This window comes from Etheostoma cragini, chromosome 8 (assembly GCF_013103735.1).
Source record: "Etheostoma cragini isolate CJK2018 chromosome 8, CSU_Ecrag_1.0, whole genome shotgun sequence".
Lineage (NCBI taxonomy): Eukaryota > Metazoa > Chordata > Actinopteri > Perciformes > Percidae > Etheostoma > Etheostoma cragini.
In genome coordinates, this window is record NC_048414.1 from 12,187,973 (window position 1) to 12,210,112 (window position 22,140).

Sequence of the window (22,140 nt, forward strand, 5' to 3'; positions counted from 1 at the left end):
TAGCCAATAAAAGAAGGGAGAAAACCTTGTAAAGGGTTCTGGTTTAAAGGAGAGCTGCGGCTGTGATCTAGAATACTTGCTTCGACGTTATGATACAGCGCTGGAAGCAAATGAAACCGCCATCATACCTCGGATGCTCCGTGCAGCCATGTTTAAAGTGCTACCGGCTAGGGTTACACTTTCATCACACCTATTTAAACTCATGCCCACTTTTCACAGCCAGATTCAGCGCAGCGTGTTAATCATGTGAGCAGAGAGGTCATAAACCTGCTCCTCGAGTCAAATTTACCAAAATAAAATAGTTGCTTTAAAGCTGCTATAATCAATATTTTATGTTAATAATAGATGAAAATGACACTTGTAGTATGAAGCTACAGCCCTAAGGAGTTTCAAAACATCTTTCTCTCATTGTTTTAGATTTTGTTCCCTCAACTTTGTTATCGTTATGATTCACTCTCAACGCTCTAATAGCGATGATTTTAGCTGCAAAGGGCAGCTGTATTCAGTGAAAATCTTTAATAACTCACTGTACACTACCTGTTCAACAACCAACAGCAGACAGACACAGTTAGCAAACAACTGATAAACAAAGTGGGCAGAGCATTTAACCGCTAAAAAGCTAGATATTTCCTGTGTGGAATATTGGACTAAAGGACACAAACATGACTCCAAATGAATGCTAATTTTTTTGCAGAATAATTGCTAAAAGTTCGCCAAATCAACTTAAAACTTGACACTATGATACTTACTAGAAATTGCATGTTTGAATTGTATCAAAAGGCTAGTATTTGAGCTATCACTGAGTGAAAATAAAGTGTAATGAATGTAAAAACCAATATGGTTTAAATCAGATGTTTGAAGAAATAATTAAATGAAAGGTTAAATAGTGGACAGTGTTATTTTGAACCACAAAATTATGAATGGCCCTCATCAGCATCATAGATTGGTGTGAAACTTATTTAATCATGTAGTGCCAAAAGGCAGCTTAAGACCTCTTTATCAGAGTCATTTAAGCAAAGAGTCAATAAAAAATTGCAATTAGACTTGCTCTTTTAAAATCTGAGATGATCTAATTGACTGTGTATTCAAGTAGAACACCAGTATTCCCTCCAGCAAGCTTAATAACACTGATAAGCATCATGTGTAATCATAAGACCGAAGCTCTGAAATGCAGAATGATGTATTCTTACCATACAGTTAGATGAACAGTGTTGTCATTAGGACTTATGTTTATTGGAGGCCTTCGTTTTTCATTTAATTTCCTCAAGTGTCTCTTTGAAACCGGTGATGTTGATCAGGGGCTCAACAGGAGTTTCATAATAACATCTTTATTATGCTCACACCACTTGGTTGTGGAGGGCTTGCAGTGAGGAGCTGGGGATAATAGTGTGGTGCAGCACACCAAACAGAGCCTGGTCAAAAAGCAAAGCACTCGATATCTCATAGGAGTGAATTTAATGGCCCCTGGTTGCTCTGGGCTCTTGACCCTCTCCAAGAGGCTCCATGGTAGTCACTCTCCAGTGCTTTCCAATTGAAACCGAGCCAGACTGGTAGTAGATGAGATTTCAACTGTCTACTCAAAGCCTGGATGACTGTACCACAAGCTTTAGCTGGTCATTACACTGGTGATGCTCAGTTGATAAGAGATGAAACTGGACACTGACATTTTAGTGTGTTCGAGTTTTGCTGCTGTTTAAGTGTAGGTTTTTCTCGCACTCCAGTCTTCTTATAGTGGGTTAAATGCATCATAGATTGTAAATCAATCAATAATTTAGTTTTGTTTTCTTTTTAATCATAACCAAAAGCAACAAACATACAAATACAGTGGTGGAAAGTACATTTACTCCAGTACTATAACTAAGAACAACTTGAAGTACTTATCCTTCACTTGAGTAGTTTCATTCTAGGCTACTTTATATTTCTACTCTACTTCCTCTCAGAGGGAAATATTGTGTTTTACTCCACTACTATGTATTTGACAGACTTAATAACTAGTTAAAGATCTCTAAAGTACATACAAAACATATGATCTGCGTATACAATATGATGCATTGATGTAGATTAAAATTATCCTTAAAACAAATAAAAGGTGCTAAAAATCTAAAATAGTATTTTATGGTGGTATAAATGATCTTATTACTTTTCCATAAATACCAACATTGGCCCATTTCCATGTGTTTGCAGACAAAAGTCTAACACTAAGAAAGAAAAAGAGCTTGTAGCATATTGATCTGACCTCTTACTGAACTCCAAGACTCTTCCACATCGCGCCTGTATTCTGGGACAGGTTTCCTGAAAGGACGCATTTCTAAGGACTGTCTTTGTCTGCTGGCTTGTAAGGAGAGGAGTAAAAAAAATGTAATACATTTTTTTCAAAACAATTACCAGCACCCTTACATTGCTTTTATACTCTACGTAGTTTTGAAACCAGTAGCCTACATTTACTTGTGTAAAAATGTTGAGTTGATACAACTACTGTATGTGAATACTTTTGACACCTCTGATCGCCCAGAGCCCTAACAGGACTTTAAAATCTCGTTTGAAATAAACAGATGGTATCTTCTGTTAGCCCATCCACTGACTACCAATCTGCTAGTATTTTATCATAGACTGTGCTTCCCGTTAGCGCCATTCATAAAATAGTATTTTTATATTATCATACCACTCAAACCTGTGTTTAACATGTACAGTACTACTGTCTTGTGCTGCCATCTAGTGTTCAGAAATGATCCTGGCACATTATTAATAGTGCTGTAACATTTGCATAGTAGTCCACTTATTGTGTACACCCCCACACACACACATACACACCCCAAACTGGTCCATGAAAAGGAATTTTAATCCTTAGTGTACAGTGAAGGCAGAAGCATTTAGTTCCATCAGTGGCAGAATTTTATAAAAACAGAAATTCAAAAATTCAAACTCTATAATTCGCCAATCGAGAGACAGGAACAGTATGTAGCAGACAAATCAACATTGTGGAAGCTTCATAATGACTTCTCTTGTGCCAAGTAACAGATGTGACTAGGTTACACACAAATGTGCGAACACACTCTTTTCAGCAGCAGCGCCACAGTAATATGTGCCACCATCCTTTACTGAATCACATAACGCTCGCTTTCTATTGGTTCAAATACAACATAAAATATTTTTACAAAACAGCTTTGGTGACAAGTATATACACTGCATATATAAAAGCTTGGAAAATGTTTAAATATCGTCACTAGAGCTAAATATAAAAAAAGGTTCAGACTATTGCACAACAGCCAGGTGAGGGGAGTGATCACTGGAGCAGCTGTCAGCTGCCTTTAGGGTTTTCTGCGCCTGTAAAAGAGAAGGTTAATCAAATACTGTACTGTGGATTGGAAGGTAACGCTATTCACAGATGTGATCTATAGACTGCTTACTTGGTGATCGCGTGATGCTCATAGCCAGGACCCAGGTTTGAGCCAGCCCTCATCTCCACCGCCGCAGAACACTGCAAACATAACACAGCAAACATAACAGATTAGGACACACATCTACTCTGAAGTGTTGTTTCATCTGGAAAATAAACACTGTGTTGCTTCTTTATTTGGTTGTGTAATGTTAAGAGTGCTACATGAAGGGACCTGGGGTGGATTATGTACAAAATATGACTAACACCATGCACAGAAGCTAAGATAGATAGATAGAGTACACACACACACACACACACACAGAGTTATTAGTGTGTGTGTGTGTGTGTATATATATATATATATATATATATATATACACACACACACACACAGAGTTATTAGTGTGTCTGTGTGTGTATATATATATATATATATTATATGGTATATATACCAATAAACACACTGTATATTCACAAAGTGAGTTATTAGTTAATCATGTACATACTCTACTGCAGTAACTATTTTAAACACTAGCTGTCAGTATTACATATTGCACCTTTAATGTAATTTTACTGCTAACCATGTGCATTTTCTTAGTATTGTAACTCAAGCAATTCATAGGCTACATACATACATACATGTTTCACTGATTGATGGAGAAAATAATTGTTTTTTGTAGCCTAAGGATCTAAGTTTCATTTTTATTACATCATAACATCTAACTAACAGAACACAAGACATGTTCAGATGTGGCCACCTAGCTTCTATACACATACAAAGCTAACGTTAGTTACTGTGGTAACTCCAGATTCTATTAGTATAGGCGTAGCCCTTATTGGGTTTATCCCTTCGCGCATGTGCAGTCGTGAAGATTTTCTTTCCCGCCCTAGCGTTCAGCTCGGGCCTCAACTACGTCCGCATTTACTGCATATTTACAGAGCGGACCCGTTGTTCGACTCCCAAAACATCAGCTTTTTCTTCAACTAATGTTCTAGGACTACATCAGCTTCGCCCTAACCCAATAGCGTAGCCCTTAGAGGGCGAAGCCTATACGAAATAGAACGTTAGTTACTGTGGTAACTCCAGATTCTATTAGTATAGGCGTAGCCCTCTAAGGTCCGGTCCACCTGCTCCTAGAACATTAGTTGAAGAAAAAGCTGATGTTTTGGGAGTCGAACAACGGGTCCGCTCTGTATATATGCAGTAAATGCGGACGTAGTTGAGGCCCAAGCTGAACGCTAGGGCGGGAAAGAAAATCTTCACGACTGCACATGCGCGAAGGGATAAACCCAATAGCGTAGCCCTTAGAGGGCTACGCCTATACTAATAGAATCTGGAGTTACCACAGTAACTAACGTTCTATTTTCGTAAATAAAATTTATTGTGACAGAGCACGCACCGGACACAACCGGTGGGAAGCCTCCTCCGCACCGTTAGCGTGAGGTGGGGGAAAAAAGCCGCGAGGGAAAACACCCTTGACCGAAAAGGACTAGTTAAAGTATTCGGCGTGAAGGAGGGATTTGGCTGTAAGGTGGCTGCGCTCCCGTCCACTCTAATGGAGAGGCAGGACGGAGAAACTGACAGTGCACATAAATCACTCACTCTTTTGACAGGCTGTGGTGGTTTCCCCAGTTTTTGAATGCCGCCGCCGTGATGTTGTCCGTCCGTACTACAACATGCATCCCCATCACCACTGGTGTAAAGTGTTTCAACACCTTCAACACCGTGGACAGCTCCAGGCAGTTTATGTGAGGGAGAGGGGGAGGAGGCTAGGCCCCTCCCACCACCTGTGACTCGCACATTACCCCCCAGCCAGTGAGGGACGCGTCTGTGTACATCGTCAGATATGACGTCACTCTGCCCAGGGGAACCCCGGAAGACAGGCTGTGGTGGTTTCCCCAGTATGTCAGGTCTGATTGGAGGGAATGAGGGATGGACCGCATTCGCCATTTGTGGCGAATGGGATCGAGCCGCTGGCGTTGAAACCACCTCTGGGCTTTCCTCATGTGGAGGAGACCCAGGGGGACCACCGTGTGTGCCGCGGACATCATGCCCAAGAGCCGCATAACTGACGGCGCTAACACGGTCGTGCGCGGCCTGAAGCGGGACAACAGAGAAGTCAGGGCTTCCTACCTCGGTGCTGATCGAGTTCATGTCCACGCCCAGATAAACTATCGATTATGCTGGGACAAGGGCGCTCTTTTGCCAATTTATGGCAAAAACCCTAGCGTCTGTAGGTGCTGCAGAACCTCCATAGTTTGCAGTGCCTCCTGCTCCTGAGAGGGGGCTAGAATGAGCAGATGGTCCAAATAAAAGAGGACTCTGATACCCCTCTCCCGTAATGGCTGGAGCACCGTTTCCATGCATTTGGACAAGGTTGAACTGGAAAACGGGCCCCTTGGAAGGAGAAGCGCAGGAATTTCCTGTGCCTGGGATTTGGATGTGAAAGTAAGCGTCTTTCAGATCCATAGATGAAAACCAGTCGTTGTGGCGCACACATTCCAACACGTGCCTGATGGTGAGCATGAGAAAGGGGCGCTTTGACTTTAAAATTTTTGACAGGTCAAGGATGGGAAGCAGTCATCCTGACTTCTTTGGGGTGAGAAAATAGCGAGAGTAAAAACCCACGTTTTCCTCCCCTGGAGAGGCGCGGGAAATAGCTCCGCTGGTTAGCAGCCCTTCTAGCTCTGACGTCATTGCGTCTGACTCTGTCAGGGATGATACCGTCGTCTCCAACACACCCGCGAAAGAGGGCGGGGGGGGGGGGGGGGGGGGGGGGGGGGGGGGGGGGGGGGGGGGAGCGAACTGGAGTGTGTAACCCCGTGTTATCAGCGCTTTAGCTTTGTGGCGGTTGTCATGGCGACGGCGGGGCTGTGGAAGCGCCGCCTTCCACGAGCCGGGCCTCTGAAGCCGCTCAGCATAATCCGCCGCTTGGTGGAGATGAGACGTGGCAGTCTGTAGGCGCGGACCAAATAGTCAATTTGGGGCTATGGGGCCGTACAGAAGCTCGCGTCTAATGTCCGCTGGCTACTGAGACATGTGGAGCCAGATGTTTCGCTGGGCCACAGTCTGCCAAGCCAACACCCAGGACAGCGCCACCATGGACGCCGTGGTCAGGGTAAGGATGGCGGTCATAGCCTTACCAATCTCCGTGGCCGAAGAAAGTAGCTTTCGGGAGCAGGCTCCACTCCAAGGGAGGGACCGAAGGAAAAACCTGCGTCCGAGTCGCCTTGAACCCGAGTAAACGGGGCATAGCGAGAGACGGGAGCCTTCAGCCTCTCAGCTCCGCCGCCTTTTTGATGATCTCCGGCAGGCCGGCGAAGGGAGCCTTAGCGGTGGAAGCCGGAGCCGACTGGGGCAAAGGGGAAGGCCGCTCGGGCGGGGCCCCAGGCCGTTCAGGAGACGGAGAGAGCTCCACTGGGAAAGCGTTGATCGCCGTCTCAAGGCCCAATCCCCCCAAGGGGGGGGGGGGATCCTCCCAGAGGGGAGGAGGGGAAACCGATGATGGAGGCGCTGTCCGAGAGAACTGAGCCAGCGGACTCGTGCTCGTCGAAAACGCCGTTCACCAACGGTTCCAAGGTGCCCCCGGATTCCTGTCTGTCTGCCCAGGTGCCATCTCCGCCACCGCTAGCCTAGCTACACCGAAAAGCTACCGCCCGTCGATTTAGCTCTTTAGATGACGGGCGGGCGCCAAACTGGCAGGAGGCGTAGCGGGTGAGGGCCTGGCCGACGTGAACGCCACACAGGCAGGCCTCGCAACGGGGGTGGAGGTCCGGCGAAAGGATGTAGCCGGTCCGGCAGGAGGGGCAGACGCGGGCACCGGTGGAAAGTCTTGAGGTTGTCTTCATACTGCGAAGTTGAAGAAAAAGTGGGAGTCGAACAACGGGTCCGCTCTGTATATATGCAGTAAATGCGGACGTAGTTGAGGCCCGAGCTGGACGCTAGGGCGGGAAAGAAAATCTTCATGACTGCGCATGCGCAAAGGGATAAACCCAATAGCGTAGCCCTTAGAGGGCGAAGCCTATACGAAATAGAACTTAATTAAATTAACAGTCTGCTTTTTAAACCAAGACACAAGCAGTGGTAGTTTATTGGAGATTAATAAATCCTACCCTTGTCTCCACATCCGTCCAAGCTCCATCTGTGTTGTCTCCATTGGCAGGTGTGCCTTCCGAAGATTTTCTTTTGCGCCTTCAGACATAAATGTAAAATAACAAAAACAAAATGTTGAATCCTCATAACACCCAGCTAATCTGCAGCTAATAACAGTCTGTCTGTTGCTACCTTGGGACTGTGGTGAGCTCCTGTTTCAATGTTTCAATGTCAGTGAACTGGACAGCCTGTCCTCCTCCTCTGGTTTTCATCACCTCACCCTGAAAAGATGAAGAAAAGGCATAATGTAAAAGCTAACTTGATCCAAGTTAATTTACAAATAAAACATAGTAAGTTAGCCAGTGTAGCACGTTAGGATTGTCTAAAACAGAAGTTACATTGTAGGTCACACTATTGCATTTATCCTCTCCGCGCTAGATGCAACAAACCAGGACTTGCACAGAAAAGACATAACATGCTTCAAAAACTGTTCATTGATGATTGCTTTGCCTTATTTGATCAACTGTCTGAGGTTTAACCTGCCAAAGGTCCATTTCTTTAGACATTTACAGACCAGACCAATTGTGCTATTTTAAAATATATTACTTTCCTAAAGCCACCAATTAAAAAATTGACCTGTTCTACTTCAATCCATTAACCAAAGGATCAGTTCTCTAAGAGTTAATAACCGGCCTGAAATGTGCCCGTGTCATTCGTTAGAATGACATTCTAAAGCAGTTTCTGGCATGCTTTGTGTGTAGGACAGCCATTTTAATCTGCCAGTCTTCATCGATATAGCAACAAGTGTCACATATCACTCGCTGTGATCGCTGTCCAGCAGGAAAAAAAGCTGCTTGAAACAAAAGCTAAACATCCCTACAATGAATAGTATCCACTGGAAAAAAATACCTTCTCTTGAGATGATACAGAGTAAAACCAGAGGTTTCTTTATTGTTATTGTTGTAAGAGAAGTTAGAGAAATTAAGTCTTAAAATGAATAAAATGTGATAGTAGTTAAAAACATAGCACCAGCTTCCACTGTGACTAAAAATGTGGAGGTGGATACCTCACTTACTATTAGTTGGTGTGTGATATAGATATAGATATATTTATATATATATTAAATAAAATAAAAATAAAAAAATCACCTTAGAAAAACAGAAGAAAAAACAGCAAAAATGAACATGCTAGCAGACCAATAACCCGAATGAACTGCTATTTGGTTTCACTTCATTACTCAGGCAAAGCATTTGGCATCAGATGCAGACTTTTCAAAATGTGTCATATATCCTGTTGCTGCCTACTTACCTTAATAAGTTGGGTCTGGATCTCGCCATCAGAGGCAACCTCCTGGTGTGTTAACACGTATCTATCACACTTTGACAGGGTCTTCTCACTCGGTGTAGACACCTGGATGGAGTTGGGAATGACAGGCTGCAAAACTGTACCCAAGTCCAAGCTGGAGGAGGGCTTGTGGTCCACCCACTTCTCCCCGCCAGCAGAGCGGGAGCGACGGTGCAGCGGTCGCACTGGCGTCATGGTCTACGAGTGGAGATGCAACAGAAAAAGATATAAAACATACATACAACTAGGGCAAAGGATAGAATCAAATCCTGACAAAACTAGTCATCATGGTCAATGGCTGGGACATCTTCAGTTGTAGAAACCCAATTTTGGGAAAAGCTAAAATATTCTTCCTAATTTATGGAGGATAACAAAATCCTGATCAAAGACACCTCAAACGGCTTCATGTAGCTAACTCACTGACCCTGTAGCTTCTCTCAATTATGTCTAGATCAACTGTAGGAGAGTTGTCCTCTTCTTCCCCTCCAGCCCAACACACAGCTCTCCTCCTGGCCCGGCTGGCCGAGGAGCTTGCCGGGGACTGGGTTCCTGTGGGCGTACTAGGGGAATGGTAACCCTGCCTGCTGTCCTGGGCCACCTGATGCTCCCAAGGTGAGACGCAGTTAGCCACAGACAAAGAGTTACTGGTGCTGGGGACGGGGCAGGATGGCCTTGGGTTCATCTCAACCTCCTCAACTCTAGTGGCACTGACTGGCCCTGGCCTGACATGGGGAGAATCAACAGGCCACTGGGGAGCAAAGTGGAACGACTACACAATTACATACAGTACATGCGCAGTTAGTACAAAATCACATGAGAAAGACAAAGGAAATGTGATTTTTTAAACGTTTGATGTGTAGACCAAATGATTGAGAAATAACTGCAGATTAATCAACAATGACAATACTCACTAGTTGCATTCCTGCTGTACGTAAATGTAAACACCTTTTTATATATATATTCCAATGTAGAGCTGAAACCATCAGTTGATTAACATTTTGCCTGATAAATAATCAGTTGTTGCCATTTAATTCCAATCATTCGCTGGTTTCAGCTTCTTTGATTTTGACAAAGAATACATATATGCTTTTCTATATTTATTTTGCAAACTAAGTATATTTTGAAGTTGCATATGACATTCTTCAGCATTTTCTGAGACTAAACATTTGAGTAATGGAGAAAAAAAAATATTCATAGATTTAAATAAATACTGAAAATAAGTCAGTTGCAGCCAATATACACAGACAACTTTAAAAGTTATCAGAAAGTTTTAACAGAGTAGTCAACTGCTGCAGGATTAATGCACTGTACTACATTATAATGTACAGGTGATTGTTTTTGAATCTAGATCACAGTGAGATTACTAATGTTAGTAACAAAGTATTAGTTTAAGGGAGAAGAGCACAGTAACTTAACGGTGGCAGTTAAACCGAATTCAGTCCCTGATTAAGTTGAGTCATCTAACAATAATAAATAACAGATACATTAAATCAGGAGCCGGGCAGGTGATCTAGATGTGCATCATCAAGACAACGTACAGGGATAGGTGAGGGCGAGGCCGATCTCTTTGCAGGGAGGCGTTCCTCTCTGGAAGGCCACTGAGGCTGCGTCTGAGGCTGCGTCTGAGGCTGAGGTAGACGCGGTGTCTGACTCCGAGGTTGACGCTGCGTCTGACGTGGTGGAGGATCAGGGCGACCAGGAGTCTTGCTCTCCGTCACAATGGCCTTAAGCTGCTTCAGCTTCTCGTCTTTCACCCAGAGCTTGTTTTGCATTTCCAGCTGCATTGCATTCACGCGTCGGTCCTGCACAGCAAGCAATGTTAAAGTTCAACACCACTAACGATCCTTGAGGCATGACAAACCAAATACTCCATGGTGGTTTAACGAAACTGGGCTACATTAGCAGGCTATAGTACGCAGAAGGCTACCTAATATATCAGCCTGTGTTCACAGAGGAGTAACTCACACATTCTTTCTCCCACTTGTACTGGGTGTCTGTGACCATGCCCTGCATGCGCTGTTCCAAGCGCCTCTTGTCAGACTGCTCCCTATGCAGCCTCTGCTCTCTGGTTTCCAGTTCGTACTTCAGTGTACGCTGGTCGTCCTCATAGATTTTAGTAGTTTTCTGCAGGATGTCAATCTGGAACAGAACCATGTTGGGACATTTAAGAAACAAAACATATTTACCAAACCAATCTACAGGCAGTTTGAATATTTTTGTCTCTCACCTTGTGTTCTTGCGTCTTGGTTCTCTTTTCCAAACGCTCGATCTCTGCTTTGTTATTCTGGATGATTTTGTCCTTCTCAACCAGTTTGCTATTTTGTTCATGAATGACATTTTCTTTAGAAATTAGGTTGTTGTCCAGTTCCTGAAGCATGGACTTCATTCTGTTGGCTTTAAAAAAAAAAAAAAAGAAAAAAAACATGAACAAAAAAAAAAGGATTGCCAAAATAAAGAATCCTACTCAGGTAATCTGTGCTGTCAAAGTTGTGAGGCGAGGGTTGCGCTAGGATGTGAGCAGGTACCTGCATTGTTGTAGTCATCAACCATCATCTGCCTGATCCTGTGTCTGTTGCGCAGAGCTTCGATCAGCCTGGGCAGGGTGATGTCATCGTTGGGGTCGGTCAGCTCGGAGGAGGGTAGAGGCGGGAGGCAGTGCGCCATTGAGTTTATAACAGAGTGCCCATCTAAAAAGGAAACAGCATTAACAACTGCTCATTTGTGTTTAAGTGTACAAATATAAAAAAGCTATTTAAAAACGGAGCCTTCCATGAACGGAATTACACCTTTAAAATATTGCTTGATTACGCAAATTTGATTGTGGGAAGCTAAAATCGTGATTAAAATTTGATTAATTGTGCAGCCCTAACTTGAGTTCACTGTTGCGTGCTCATTCTAAGATTAAAATTAGTTTACTTGTACAGTGAATAACTTACCTCCATCTATCGGACCACCACGCTCGTCCAGCTTGCGAGACAGTTCTTCTTTAAATGCCTGGTTTCTATGGCGACGGCCCGGGGTGAAGCCACATATGGGCCTGTCTACTGGCCGAGCTACTTCCACCTCCTGGGTCATCTCCGCAAAACGCATCACCAGCTGGACAAACAAACAGTGTGTCGTTTGTGTGTCAGACGGAAAAACAACGTAAATGTTCATAAAAATAACGTAAGGGACACAGTAAAGGTGCAGGATGAACTTACCAATGTTTCCTCATAGTCATCAGCCTTGGGATTGACGCAGACAACCATTCTCACTTTTCCCTCTCCGTCAAAGTAGTTCTTGAACAAATGGGTTACTTTAGAGTCTCTGTAGGGGACCATCTGTAAGAGAAAACTTACATTTACCTACATGGTTCATCGGTACAATTGACAGTCTTCAGCATGGTGATTCCTACCCTGTTTGTGCCACAGATCTGGTTCTCTCGAAGTATCTCGATGCACGTCCGCAGATTCAGCAGAGACTGATTGATGTTACCTGTGAGGTTAGAATGTCGTTTAATCTCACATGAACTTCAGCTACAAATAAGCTAAATTTTGATGTTGATGGGTAACAAACCTGCTTCCCGTATACGGGTGCCTTCTGCCCCTGTCCTACCGGTGCGCTCACTTCCTGCCAAGTCCACCAGGCACAGCTGACTAACAGACACCTGGTTTTTATCCTGACAAACACAATTAGAAAATACTTCAGTAATAAAGCCCAACTCTCGCCAAAATACAACCTATGGTCTTTTTGTGAACGTACCTGAGTCAAACTTTAGTTTAAAAGCATAATTAGGATGGAAACGCCACTTTTAAGACTGACCATATTCTCGTTATGGGTCTAATGGTTTTTTAAATGGGAGTGCTAGGGGCACTTTAACGATAGCATCAAAACCACTATTTTTAAAACACTAAGAAGGCTCGACACAACATGAAACATTGCTTAAAGTATCACCAGGGGCTCTACACTTGAAAGCAAGCATTGACAACATTATTTGTGTTTATATCAACTCACTGTAGCAGTTGGTTTTGCCGGTCGCCGCCATCTAGCAAGTCAAAAATAGTCGATCTCCGAATGCACCGCAACAGGGAGGACAATAAAGATGGAAAGCTCCTAAAGCTTAGTTCCATATAAATTCAAGGATAATTTGTTGATAACAATATTGACCTTGAAGTTGAAAAAGGAGCCTCATATAAGTGACATTTTGCCATACGGAGTCCGTTCATTTGACACTTTTTGACTGACAAGATGGCAGATAGTGTAAACAACAACAACCACTACAGTGAGTCCAGCTAGCTGACTGGATTCAGCCTGCAGAGATCTGAGGAGCAGTTAACCAAAGTCCTCATAAAATTGACCGCCAATTCAAATTCCAACACAAATGAAGAGGGAGGAAACAGTCATCTGCGGAAAATGCATCCAGCGTAATTTCCGGCAGCCCTGGAACAAACCCAGTTGTGGATGTGGACTAAGTTTCAACTGACCTGAAGAATGTTGTCGCCGTCTGCATCCAAAGGAGCCTGAGCCAGTTTAACAATGAGCACACTGTGGGAGCGACTGGACTCTCTGTTCAGGCGGGTGTTTGCAACTTTCCTCTTTTTCTGACCTGGAACAACATAGAATAGACAACTTTGCAAACTTGTTTACACACAGATAGCATCTTTGCATGCAATTTCAACTGCTCTAAACTGTTATAGGCACAAAACGTTTACATGACCTGCTCAGAGAGAAGATTAACAGGTAATTTCCTGGCCAGAGATGACCCAGAGGTCAGCAGTGTCAGTTCAGTCACATCTACATCATTGCAATGTTCTTCCTTACTCCACATTTCCCCCCCTTTAATCCCTTAAAAAAAAATTAATTTCCAAAAGCAGATCCTACAACAACTTACCTCTCCAGAATACTTGAAATGCCTCCTCAGCAGACTTGACTTCGACCTCCATACAACCAGCAACATACATGTTGTGGTTCTGATCCTCTCTGAGGATTTTAGATTGAGGCGGTCTAAATTGAGAGCGTAAAAGTGTTAGTAACTGACAACGTGGAATTTCATTTTTCATGCAACAGGTATGCAGTATCAAACATATGGAGGGGAATATTAATGATGCTTCCAGCCAAAAAAATAAAATCAGTGGCAATCACAAAGCAACAGAGAGCAGGTTTGGGGCCATTCAGGAGCTTTGCCATTACAAAGACTACAAGCATTAGCAGGAGGTGACGTAATGATTTTAGGACTAAATGAACACTCATCAACACTGGAGACATGAGGTGGTGTAGCCTGCAGCGCTGTCAGTCAAGTTTCGGGTTGGTGGTAACGGACCTCTATATGTTATTGGCACTGACCGAATGCGGCTAAAGCGCACAGTGCCAAAATTTGGCAGTGAATGCTCGCTTAGATTCTTTAAAATCAGTCAAACTATTTGATTTAAATTGTAATTTTTCCAATTTGATTTTGTAAAGTTCTTGTACCATTGCTTGTGTTTAACATTTGATCTATAAAATGTCAGAAAAATCACACAAAGAAATATACCAAAGTGATTTTTTTGCTTGTTTTCCCTGACCAGCAGTCCAAACCCTTATTATGTTCAGTTTACTAGCACACAAGACTAGGAAGAAAACAGCAAATGTTCACAAGAGGAGAATAGTTAGTCTGGTAATCAAATGTTTAATCATTCCAGCTGTATTTGGTGTTTTGTCATAAAAGGTTTATTTCTAAAAGTAAGCTATCAACTGGGGCCATTATATAAATAAGTCCTTATTTTAACATGTCTTTTCTTTAATTGTGTATTTTGTTACTAAAATAGATGAAAAAAAAAAATAGTGTATGCATTGTTCCTGAAATGCAACCCTACTTCTGTTCTTTTAAGTAAAAGAAGTTTCCATAACAAGTCACTAAATCAAAAAATTTAAAAACTCCAGTGTTGACAAGGCTCGATTTTATAATCTTGAGTGCATATTTTTGTGTAACATAGAGAGTTCATCTTAAAGGCTACTAGTCTGGTGATTCTACGAGTATTCACCGGTCACATACATGAACTCAGTGTTCTGGCGCACAGGTGTGCCTCCACCATTCCACCTAGTAAAAAGAAAAGATAATTGTCTTCCAAAATAAAGAACCTCTGCAAACCACTCGATTTAGATATAACATTTTGATGTCTCTGAACCGTTATAACAGAACGCTGATTTACTATTCTTCATTCTTTAAAAGGCTTGTGTATATTTCTTAATTACTCCTTTCACTTTAAATTTTCCAGACTCACTTTGGTTTGATTGCATCCTCCTGATTTTCCTCCAGAAGGTCATAGATGTAGTTGTTGTAGATTTCTATGTAGGAAACGAAGACACTGTAGCTGCTGTCCTCATCCACACCTTCGGTTTTATACGCCTCCTCCGACTTAATCATGTCAGCAATTTCAGGATCAAGCTTTTGTCTGAAATCAAAGTAGTTAAATATCAGTTACAGTGTAGCAGAGGACTGGGGTTTAACAGGACGCAAGACTTACTTGGAGGAGGATGCTGATGATGGTTTAGAAACAGACGAGTTGTTTTCTCGTCTTTGGCGCTCCAACAAAGCATCAACTTCATTCTGGACTTCCATTCCGTTTTTGTCATCAACCTTGAAAACCTGAAAGAAGACAAACAGAAAAACAGGAGGAATTAAAATTAGATTAATACATGTATATACTTTACAAAGTATTATTAAAGTGTGGCGGTACAATAGATGATCGACATTTTTTGAATGTTTACTCTCTTACATATCTTTTGGCCTGGTAGGGTCCTATACTGTTGAAGATCATGTCAAGAGAGCGAGGTAGAAGTCCACCCTGGCCGGGAGAGCCAGTCATAGTGAATGTCTTTCCACTTCCTGTCACCCCGTACGTGAAGAGCAGACCTGCAACAATACCGCAAAATTACTGATGTTTAGTATGCAAATTAGGCAACTGGCTACTGTTGGTTTTTTTTTTTTTTTGGGGGGGGGGCTTCTTTTTTAGATGGCCAGGAGTCCTACCATTTTTTCCATGAATGAGGTCATCGACAAGAGGTTTGGCCACATGCTCAAACAGCTCCATCTGAGATATTGACACTCCAAATACTTTTTTGAAGGAATATTGTGTCTGAGAAGCAAAAGAGAAATTAATAATTTAGTTAAAAAAAAAAAAAATATTACAGCAAAAGCTGTCTTAAATCCCACTAAAACCCACCAATGTGCTATTTTATCGCCATACTTTAGACCAACTAAACAACAGTTTGCGTGTTTATGATAATTAAAACAGTTCACATATGTTATCAATGTAATATTGTTGTGGCTAAGACAGTACTTGTTAATAGGAACAATATATTGTTGGCTTTGGTTTTTTTCATGGAATTTGCTTCTAGGAAGAAAAACATTGACTGTAAGCAGCTGTATCCTTAACATTAACATTGAGTAAAGGATGACAAACACCTCTGCTAGAAAGGGTACAACATCCGTTACCTCTTTATACTCTCCATTGCGGTTTGTTTTGAAACCTTCAGGGGCGTGCAGCTGGATGGTGGTGCTGCTGATAACCTCAATGCAGCACTCCTCGTCCTCCACACCCAGAGGTCGTACACGGCAGTACACCTGAGCAAACGTTACAGGAAGAGGATGTGTTCATCAGTTTTTACACCAAGTGTACGGTGTCTTTAGCCAAACTTGTTAACTAGTAACAAGTTGGACTTTATAACTGACGCGATGATGTTACAGCTTGCCAAACATCCACACAACACATCCCAAAAGTACGTTAATGATTGTTAACTAACATTAACGTACAGTTTGTGTTCTTGAACAAACTTAAGCGACACTCACCCCAACCGGGTCTTTTTGGTTGCTGGAAGGCTTTTTAGGAGGCCTGCGGGGGGTTTTACCCTTCCTGAAAAATAATTACATTTAATTAGCACTGTAACTTACATAGTTAGCGTTAGCTTTTCATTACAGTAATAGCGTTGTGATAAGTTGAAAAAGCAGCTGGCTAAACGGCTTAGCCCCCGGCTAACATTCAACAATAAGCTAACTAGTCTTACATTGTTTGCGTTGGATTTCGTCGACAAGCCCGTAAACTATAACACGATATTACGCATGACCATAGTAGTTAATGTACGCAATTATTTTATGAAAAGTTGTAATTCTACTTACGCTTGTCTGTTCATTGTAACTCGCTGGTGGGGGGTATTTTACCGTCCCTGTTCCTACAATTTTGAACTTTCCCTCCGCCTCTAATCAGAGGACTTTTTCAAAACGAGCCGGCAGCAGCCAATAACATTTCACAACAAAAATACGTATTTCCGCCTTTACTTCCGACCCCTTTAGGAAACATCAGAAATGTGAAATGTGTAAAGTCTTCAGACACTAGAAAGAAGGCGTGACAGGCAAAAATCCTAAGAAACCATATGCAAACAAAAATAAACAGCAACAAGGAGAACTGGAATTTTCACAACAGTATTCTTTTTGGTTTAAATAATGAATTTCAAATTGTTGTAACTAATCTAAGCAATTCACATTGTAGGCTATATACATTCAAATGCAGCCTGTTTTACTTTTATGTTGTATTTCATTTGTTATTTATTTTAACTTGCACTATTCTGTCTTAGATTCTTATTTACTTTTCATTTTTATTTACTTTTCATTGAGACCCAAGTTTTTATTTACTTCAATGCATTGCTTTTGTAATGGTTTAATTATTAATAATAAAAACTTGATATCATTAAGGTTTAAACCGAACATGGTATTTACAAAGGTTAAGCTTTTTATTTGTTTTAACATTTCATTTTAATTATGTAACTGTCTTTTATTATTAATTCATGTAATCAGTTGTATGTGTCACTCTGAACTCCAAAATAATGTTTTTTTGTGTGTGTTTTTTTACATAGACTGTACTTCATAAATATGGGCACTCAACAATCTGATCCTCAGTTTGTAGCATATACAGTTAAATAAAGGTTTGTAGTCCTACCGAAACACCAAACATGGCGCCAACTTGGGAGATAAAACCTGACACCTACCGGCTACCAGTTGTAACACATAAAAGTTACAAAACAGACGTGCAGCCGCACGTTTTCATGCTGTGTTATGCAAACGTCGGAGTTCCTGCAGCATTAAACGCTGAACGCAGCAGGCGAGCCGTCTGTTTGAAGCTTATCGTGACAGCTAGATGAGTTAGTGTCGAGTCAAATCTTATGTGTTGTGTTGTGCAGTAAAATCGCTAATTTTTTAAGGGGAGAAATGAAAACAAGACAGAAAAAGTCAGCAGAGGCATCTGAATCAAAGAGTAAAGTGAAGAAAAGAGCTGGGGAGACTTCCGGTCCAACGCTCTCAAAAAAACTACGAGGAAAAAAAGATGGCGAAACATCTAAACAAGGTATCTAGCCCTGACAGAACAGCTTCAGTAACGTTACACTGCACACGAAATGTTCTTATGACAGTAACGTTGGTCTTGCAGGGCCTCCTCTCAAGTCTACAGGAGCCCAGAAGAGAGCAGGGTACGGGAGCATCCTGCACTACATTTACAAGAGCACTCTGGGACAAAGTCTTCACTCACAGATGAGACAGGTGAGACTGCTGCTGCAGGCTGCCCAGAGGGACCAAATACACAGTTTAACAGTGTACATTCAAATATGTCATGACTGTATGTGAATGTAGGAGATGTATGCGTTATAATTTAATCATTCCATGGGTGCAAGGTATCATTATTATTATCATTTCGTTGAAAAAAAATACTCATGGCTAGAATATCTCGCAGTTGTACATTTAACAATGTTGTCTCTTGCAGTGTCTCCAGGAACCTTTTGTTCGCTCGCTGTTGTCCTATCATCTCCACAGTGCTACCAGCCCCTTCAACCGCAGAGTCACCTGTCTGGAGTGGCATCCCACTCATCCCACCACTATGGCTATGGGTTCCAAGGGTGGTGACATATATCTGCAAGACTTTAAGGTGCCCACGAAGAAATCTTTTCTTCAAGGGGTGAGTTCCTGCATCAGGTACTTAAATGACCAACCGTACTATTTGTTTTTGAGGCTGTGATTAATTCTTGAAATTAGTTTTACTTGACGGCACACTTTTATTGGTTCTCCGCTTAGATGGGGGTTTGGAGACTCAGTTACAGACATGAAGTTTAACAAGTTAAATCCCAGTCAGCTGTTCACCTTGTCAATTGGGGGTTCAACAGCACTGCGAGATTTCAATGGAACAACTCTTGACAGTGTTTGTCAACACAGACATACTGATGTAAGACTGAATCACCTTGTTTTCTGTGAACTACAATCAGAAAGGTTAGTTGATTGTAGGCCAGAGCGTCAGTCTTTTTGTTGGGTGGCCCTTATGGAAAACATTTGTATGTTAGAGTAGTGCTGATACCTGCCCTGTGATAGACCTGTATTTGTGTTTCTGTGCACAGAACGGAGCAGGAGACTTCATCGGTGGGATGAAGTTTTGCCCAACGGACCTTTCCAAAGTCTATGTGGCTTCTGGTGAGGGCACATTGACCATACAGAGCTTTGAGGGCCACAAGCCCACCGTTCTGTCCAGAACACAAGACTGTGGCCACAGTCACCACAATGTTTGGTGAGAAAACTGCAGAAAAGACTGCTGCTTAGCTCAAAGAGATGCTGGGATCTTGTCAATGTAATGCTAAAGTATAATGTGTGCTTCTCTAACATTTTAGCTTTTCATGAAATAAAAAAAGATATGTGTTTGTGTATCTTAAGACTTAAGACATACTATATAGGATCAATGTGAAAACTGTAAAATCCCCAAATAAAGGCATAATTCTCTTTTGGACAGTAGTGATGGGGAATGTTGCTTTAATTCGTGTGATTTTCTTTGTTTTTTTTCTTTTTTTTCCAGACAACTCATCCCATAGTGTATTTTCAAAAATGTCCATATGGAATCTTTATCTTCATCCTTGTTTAATTTGCCATCTGTTATATCCAGTAAACTCACTTTGTTCTGTTTCTTACAGTTCCTGGTACTGCTGCGTTGATGTGTCTGTTAGTCGACAGATGCTTGTGATAGGAGACAGCGCGGGACAGCTTGTACTCCTGGGTTTGGATGGCCAAAAGGTAAGCGTCCATTATTCTACTATATATTAATGAGACAACAAAGAACCTGTGTTGTCTAATGGTCGCTAAAGAGATTTGTTTGGTTTTAATTTTGTAGATTTTCAGTGACAAGTTGCACAAAGCCAAAGTGACCCACGCAGAGTTCAACCCCCGTTGTGATTGGTTGTTGGCGACGGCTTCAGTCGATCATACTGTGAAACTTTGGGACCTGAGAAACATCAAGGATAAGAAGAGCTTTCTCCATGAGATGCCTCATGAGAGAGCCGTCAATTCAGGTGACACTCTCATTTAGATAACTCTTTGTTAAGTGACTGCTTTCCATCTTTGCTACATACTTTCTTTTTTTTTTAGAATATTCTGTGACATTTGTCCAATATAAATGATTTAAAGTAAATAACAATAAGCGTAAGGTGTCCTGACTTTTGAAGAGACCTTGATTCTACCATCCATGTCTCTCATTAATAAATATAGTTGTGTAGTAGTAGTTAAAGGTGTCCTTGTTTTCGTAAGATGCAAGTCATCCTGTTCAGTTTTCTTTTTTTTTCTTTAAAAAGAAAAAATGGTAGTTACAAGAACCTAGAATAAGTTAATTGCTGTGATTCTTATGCATTACAGTTGCTATGACAGCTTGACAAACCTAAGGATTGTTTTTTAAAGCTGTTACTGTCTGTTTCTCACAGCCTACTTCAACCCATTGGACTGCACCAAGTTGCTCACCACAGATCAGTGCGATCAGATCCGGGTGTACGCGTCCTCTGATTGGTCGAAGCCTCAACACATTATCCAACATCCACACAGACATTTTCAGCATCTCACACCCATCAAGGTTAGTTTCTTCTCTAGATGAGGGATCATGACTTAACAAAAGTAGTTTAGTCGCACAAGGGATTGACGCACATACCCAAACCGCAAGAAAGCAGTTCACAGAAGCCATTACCTTTTGTAGAAAATAAAGAACCAGGTTTCAACAGAATTCTGTTGTTTCTCTGTAGGCCACATGGCACCCTTTCTATGACCTAATCGTTGTGGGCCGCTACCCTGATGACAGAGTTTGCTCCGGAGATCAGAAGATCGTCGACATCTTTGACACCAACACAGCAGCTCTCGTGTGTCAACTGCAAGATCCCAATGCTCCAGGGATCAAATCTGTGAGTATGTTTTCAAAGCACCGGGGAAAACCGTAAAGACATGAAAACGTGTTATTAACACAGATGTATGTATTTACAGATCAACAAGTTCAATCCAATGGGCGACGTGATTGGATCTGGAATGGGTGAGTTAACAATATTGCAATAAGGGCAACCGACCCGATTGGTTCATTTACATTTTAGCATACTTAAACAGTTGCACATTTTGTTGTTCCCATCTTGTATATATTTAAATATTTGTTCTTATATTTTATTCTTATATTTTGTTATTATTTCATGTATATTGTATGTATGTATATTTTGTGTGCTGCTGTAACACTGTAATTTCCCAATTTTTGGGATCAATAAATATGTATGTATGTATGTATGTATGTATGTATGTATGTATGTATGTATGTATGTATGTAGCTATCTATCTTTTTCAAAAGCACTCCATTGATAGATGTCAGGGTTCCTGCAGCACTTTGCACCCAACACGTCTGCCGCCTTAACTGAGCGATATCCACTGTGTTACCCTGTCCTGTTTTCTCCTTTTCATTCCAAACCGTGACCAACGCCAGTCAGATGGTGTAACCCCCACCCTAACACCCTAACTAACAAATTTTCTGCGGGAAACCCTGTATGTTTTTCTGATCAAACTAGTTCTGTGAGAGGTTAACGTGTGTCACTAATGCTGCTTAATGTTCACTCGCAGGGGCAACGGTGCTGGTCTGGGATCAAAAAGAGTCCTTGATCAGTGATCCGCATCAAGCACAGGAGGAAACCTCGACCTCGGTGGACAGTTTAAGAGGCCAGCGAAGGTGTCAGCAGCAGCGCTCCAGCAGGGACAGGAGAGGTCCTGTTTTGGATGCAAAGCTTAAGAAGAAACTGGCTTCTCTGAAAGAATTGGAGACCAAGACCCAGACCGGGAGTACTAAACAAAAACAAGCACAGATGAGGAAGAAGTAAACTATGTAATGGTGCGGATCCATGTATATATTCCTATTTTTACTGTTTGTGTCTCTAACTTCAGGGATTGTTGAAAATTGTTTTTTCATAATGTTTTTCTACTGTACTATAATAAAAAATATTGTTTGATACCAAATTTAATATTAATTTTACAAATCATTCATACTATGAA

At 41.8% G+C, this 22,140-nt stretch overlaps 2 protein-coding genes and 1 non-coding gene across 6 annotated transcripts; 1 reads left to right on the plus strand and 2 right to left on the minus strand.

Moving 5' to 3' along the window:
* Positions 1–2,828: 2,828 nt before the first annotated feature.
* kif23 (kinesin family member 23) lies at positions 2,829–17,209 on the minus strand. 4 transcript variants are annotated; one of them, XM_034878969.1, is made up of 24 exons: positions 16,951–17,209; positions 16,624–16,687; positions 16,270–16,398; positions 15,805–15,910; positions 15,551–15,687; positions 15,299–15,420; positions 15,056–15,226; positions 14,827–14,871; positions 13,687–13,799; positions 13,280–13,401; positions 12,372–12,474; positions 12,211–12,290; positions 12,017–12,136; positions 11,753–11,912; positions 11,342–11,503; positions 11,044–11,210; positions 10,782–10,955; positions 10,355–10,618; positions 9,241–9,564; positions 8,781–9,014; positions 7,665–7,753; positions 7,493–7,571; positions 3,408–3,478; positions 2,829–3,324 (listed from the first exon to the last, which is right to left on the minus strand). In XM_034878969.1, exons 1-24 carry the CDS (start codon positions 16,962–16,964, stop codon positions 3,309–3,311), a joined length of 3,066 nt encoding a protein of 1,021 aa, XP_034734860.1. In that variant the 5' UTR covers positions 16,965–17,209; the 3' UTR covers positions 2,829–3,308. The 4 variants fall into 4 exon arrangements, with proteins under 4 accessions (XP_034734860.1, XP_034734861.1, XP_034734862.1 ...); XM_034878970.1 differs by lacking the exon at positions 14,827–14,871; XM_034878971.1 differs by lacking the exon at positions 9,241–9,564.
* Positions 13,513–13,603, minus strand: LOC117949819. The gene has a single exon (XR_004657750.1). It is a non-coding gene; the product is annotated as a Z30 small nucleolar RNA (small nucleolar RNA).
* Positions 17,210–17,759: 550 nt separating the features above from the next.
* ddb2 (damage-specific DNA binding protein 2) lies at positions 17,760–22,051 on the plus strand. Its single transcript, XM_034878984.1, has 11 exons — positions 17,760–17,929; positions 18,030–18,172; positions 18,254–18,363; positions 18,584–18,775; positions 19,209–19,375; positions 19,773–19,872; positions 19,970–20,147; positions 20,553–20,698; positions 20,865–21,020; positions 21,100–21,145; positions 21,715–22,051. Exons 1-11 carry the CDS (start codon positions 17,781–17,783, stop codon positions 21,966–21,968), a joined length of 1,641 nt encoding a protein of 546 aa, XP_034734875.1. The 5' UTR covers positions 17,760–17,780; the 3' UTR covers positions 21,969–22,051.
* Positions 22,052–22,140: the final 89 nt, after the last annotated feature.

Coding starts and splice junctions, on each gene's coding strand:
- ddb2 (XM_034878984.1), top strand. CDS start 17,781: ATGGCGCCAACTTGGGAGATAAAACCTGACACCTACCGGCTACCAGTT. Junction 18,173..18,253: donor TGGCGAAACATCTAAACAAG/GTATCTAGCCCT, acceptor TTGGTCTTGCAG/GGCCTCCTCTCAAGTCTACA. Junction 18,364..18,583: donor TTCACTCACAGATGAGACAG/GTGAGACTGCTG, acceptor TGTCTCTTGCAG/TGTCTCCAGGAACCTTTTGT.
- kif23 (XM_034878969.1), bottom strand. Junction 12,475..13,279: donor ACGGCGACAACATTCTTCAG/GTCAGTTGAAAC, acceptor TGTGTTTGTCAG/GATAAAAACCAGGTGTCTGT. Junction 11,504..11,752: donor TGGTGGTCCGATAGATGGAG/GTAAGTTATTCA, acceptor TTTCCTTTTTAG/ATGGGCACTCTGTTATAAAC.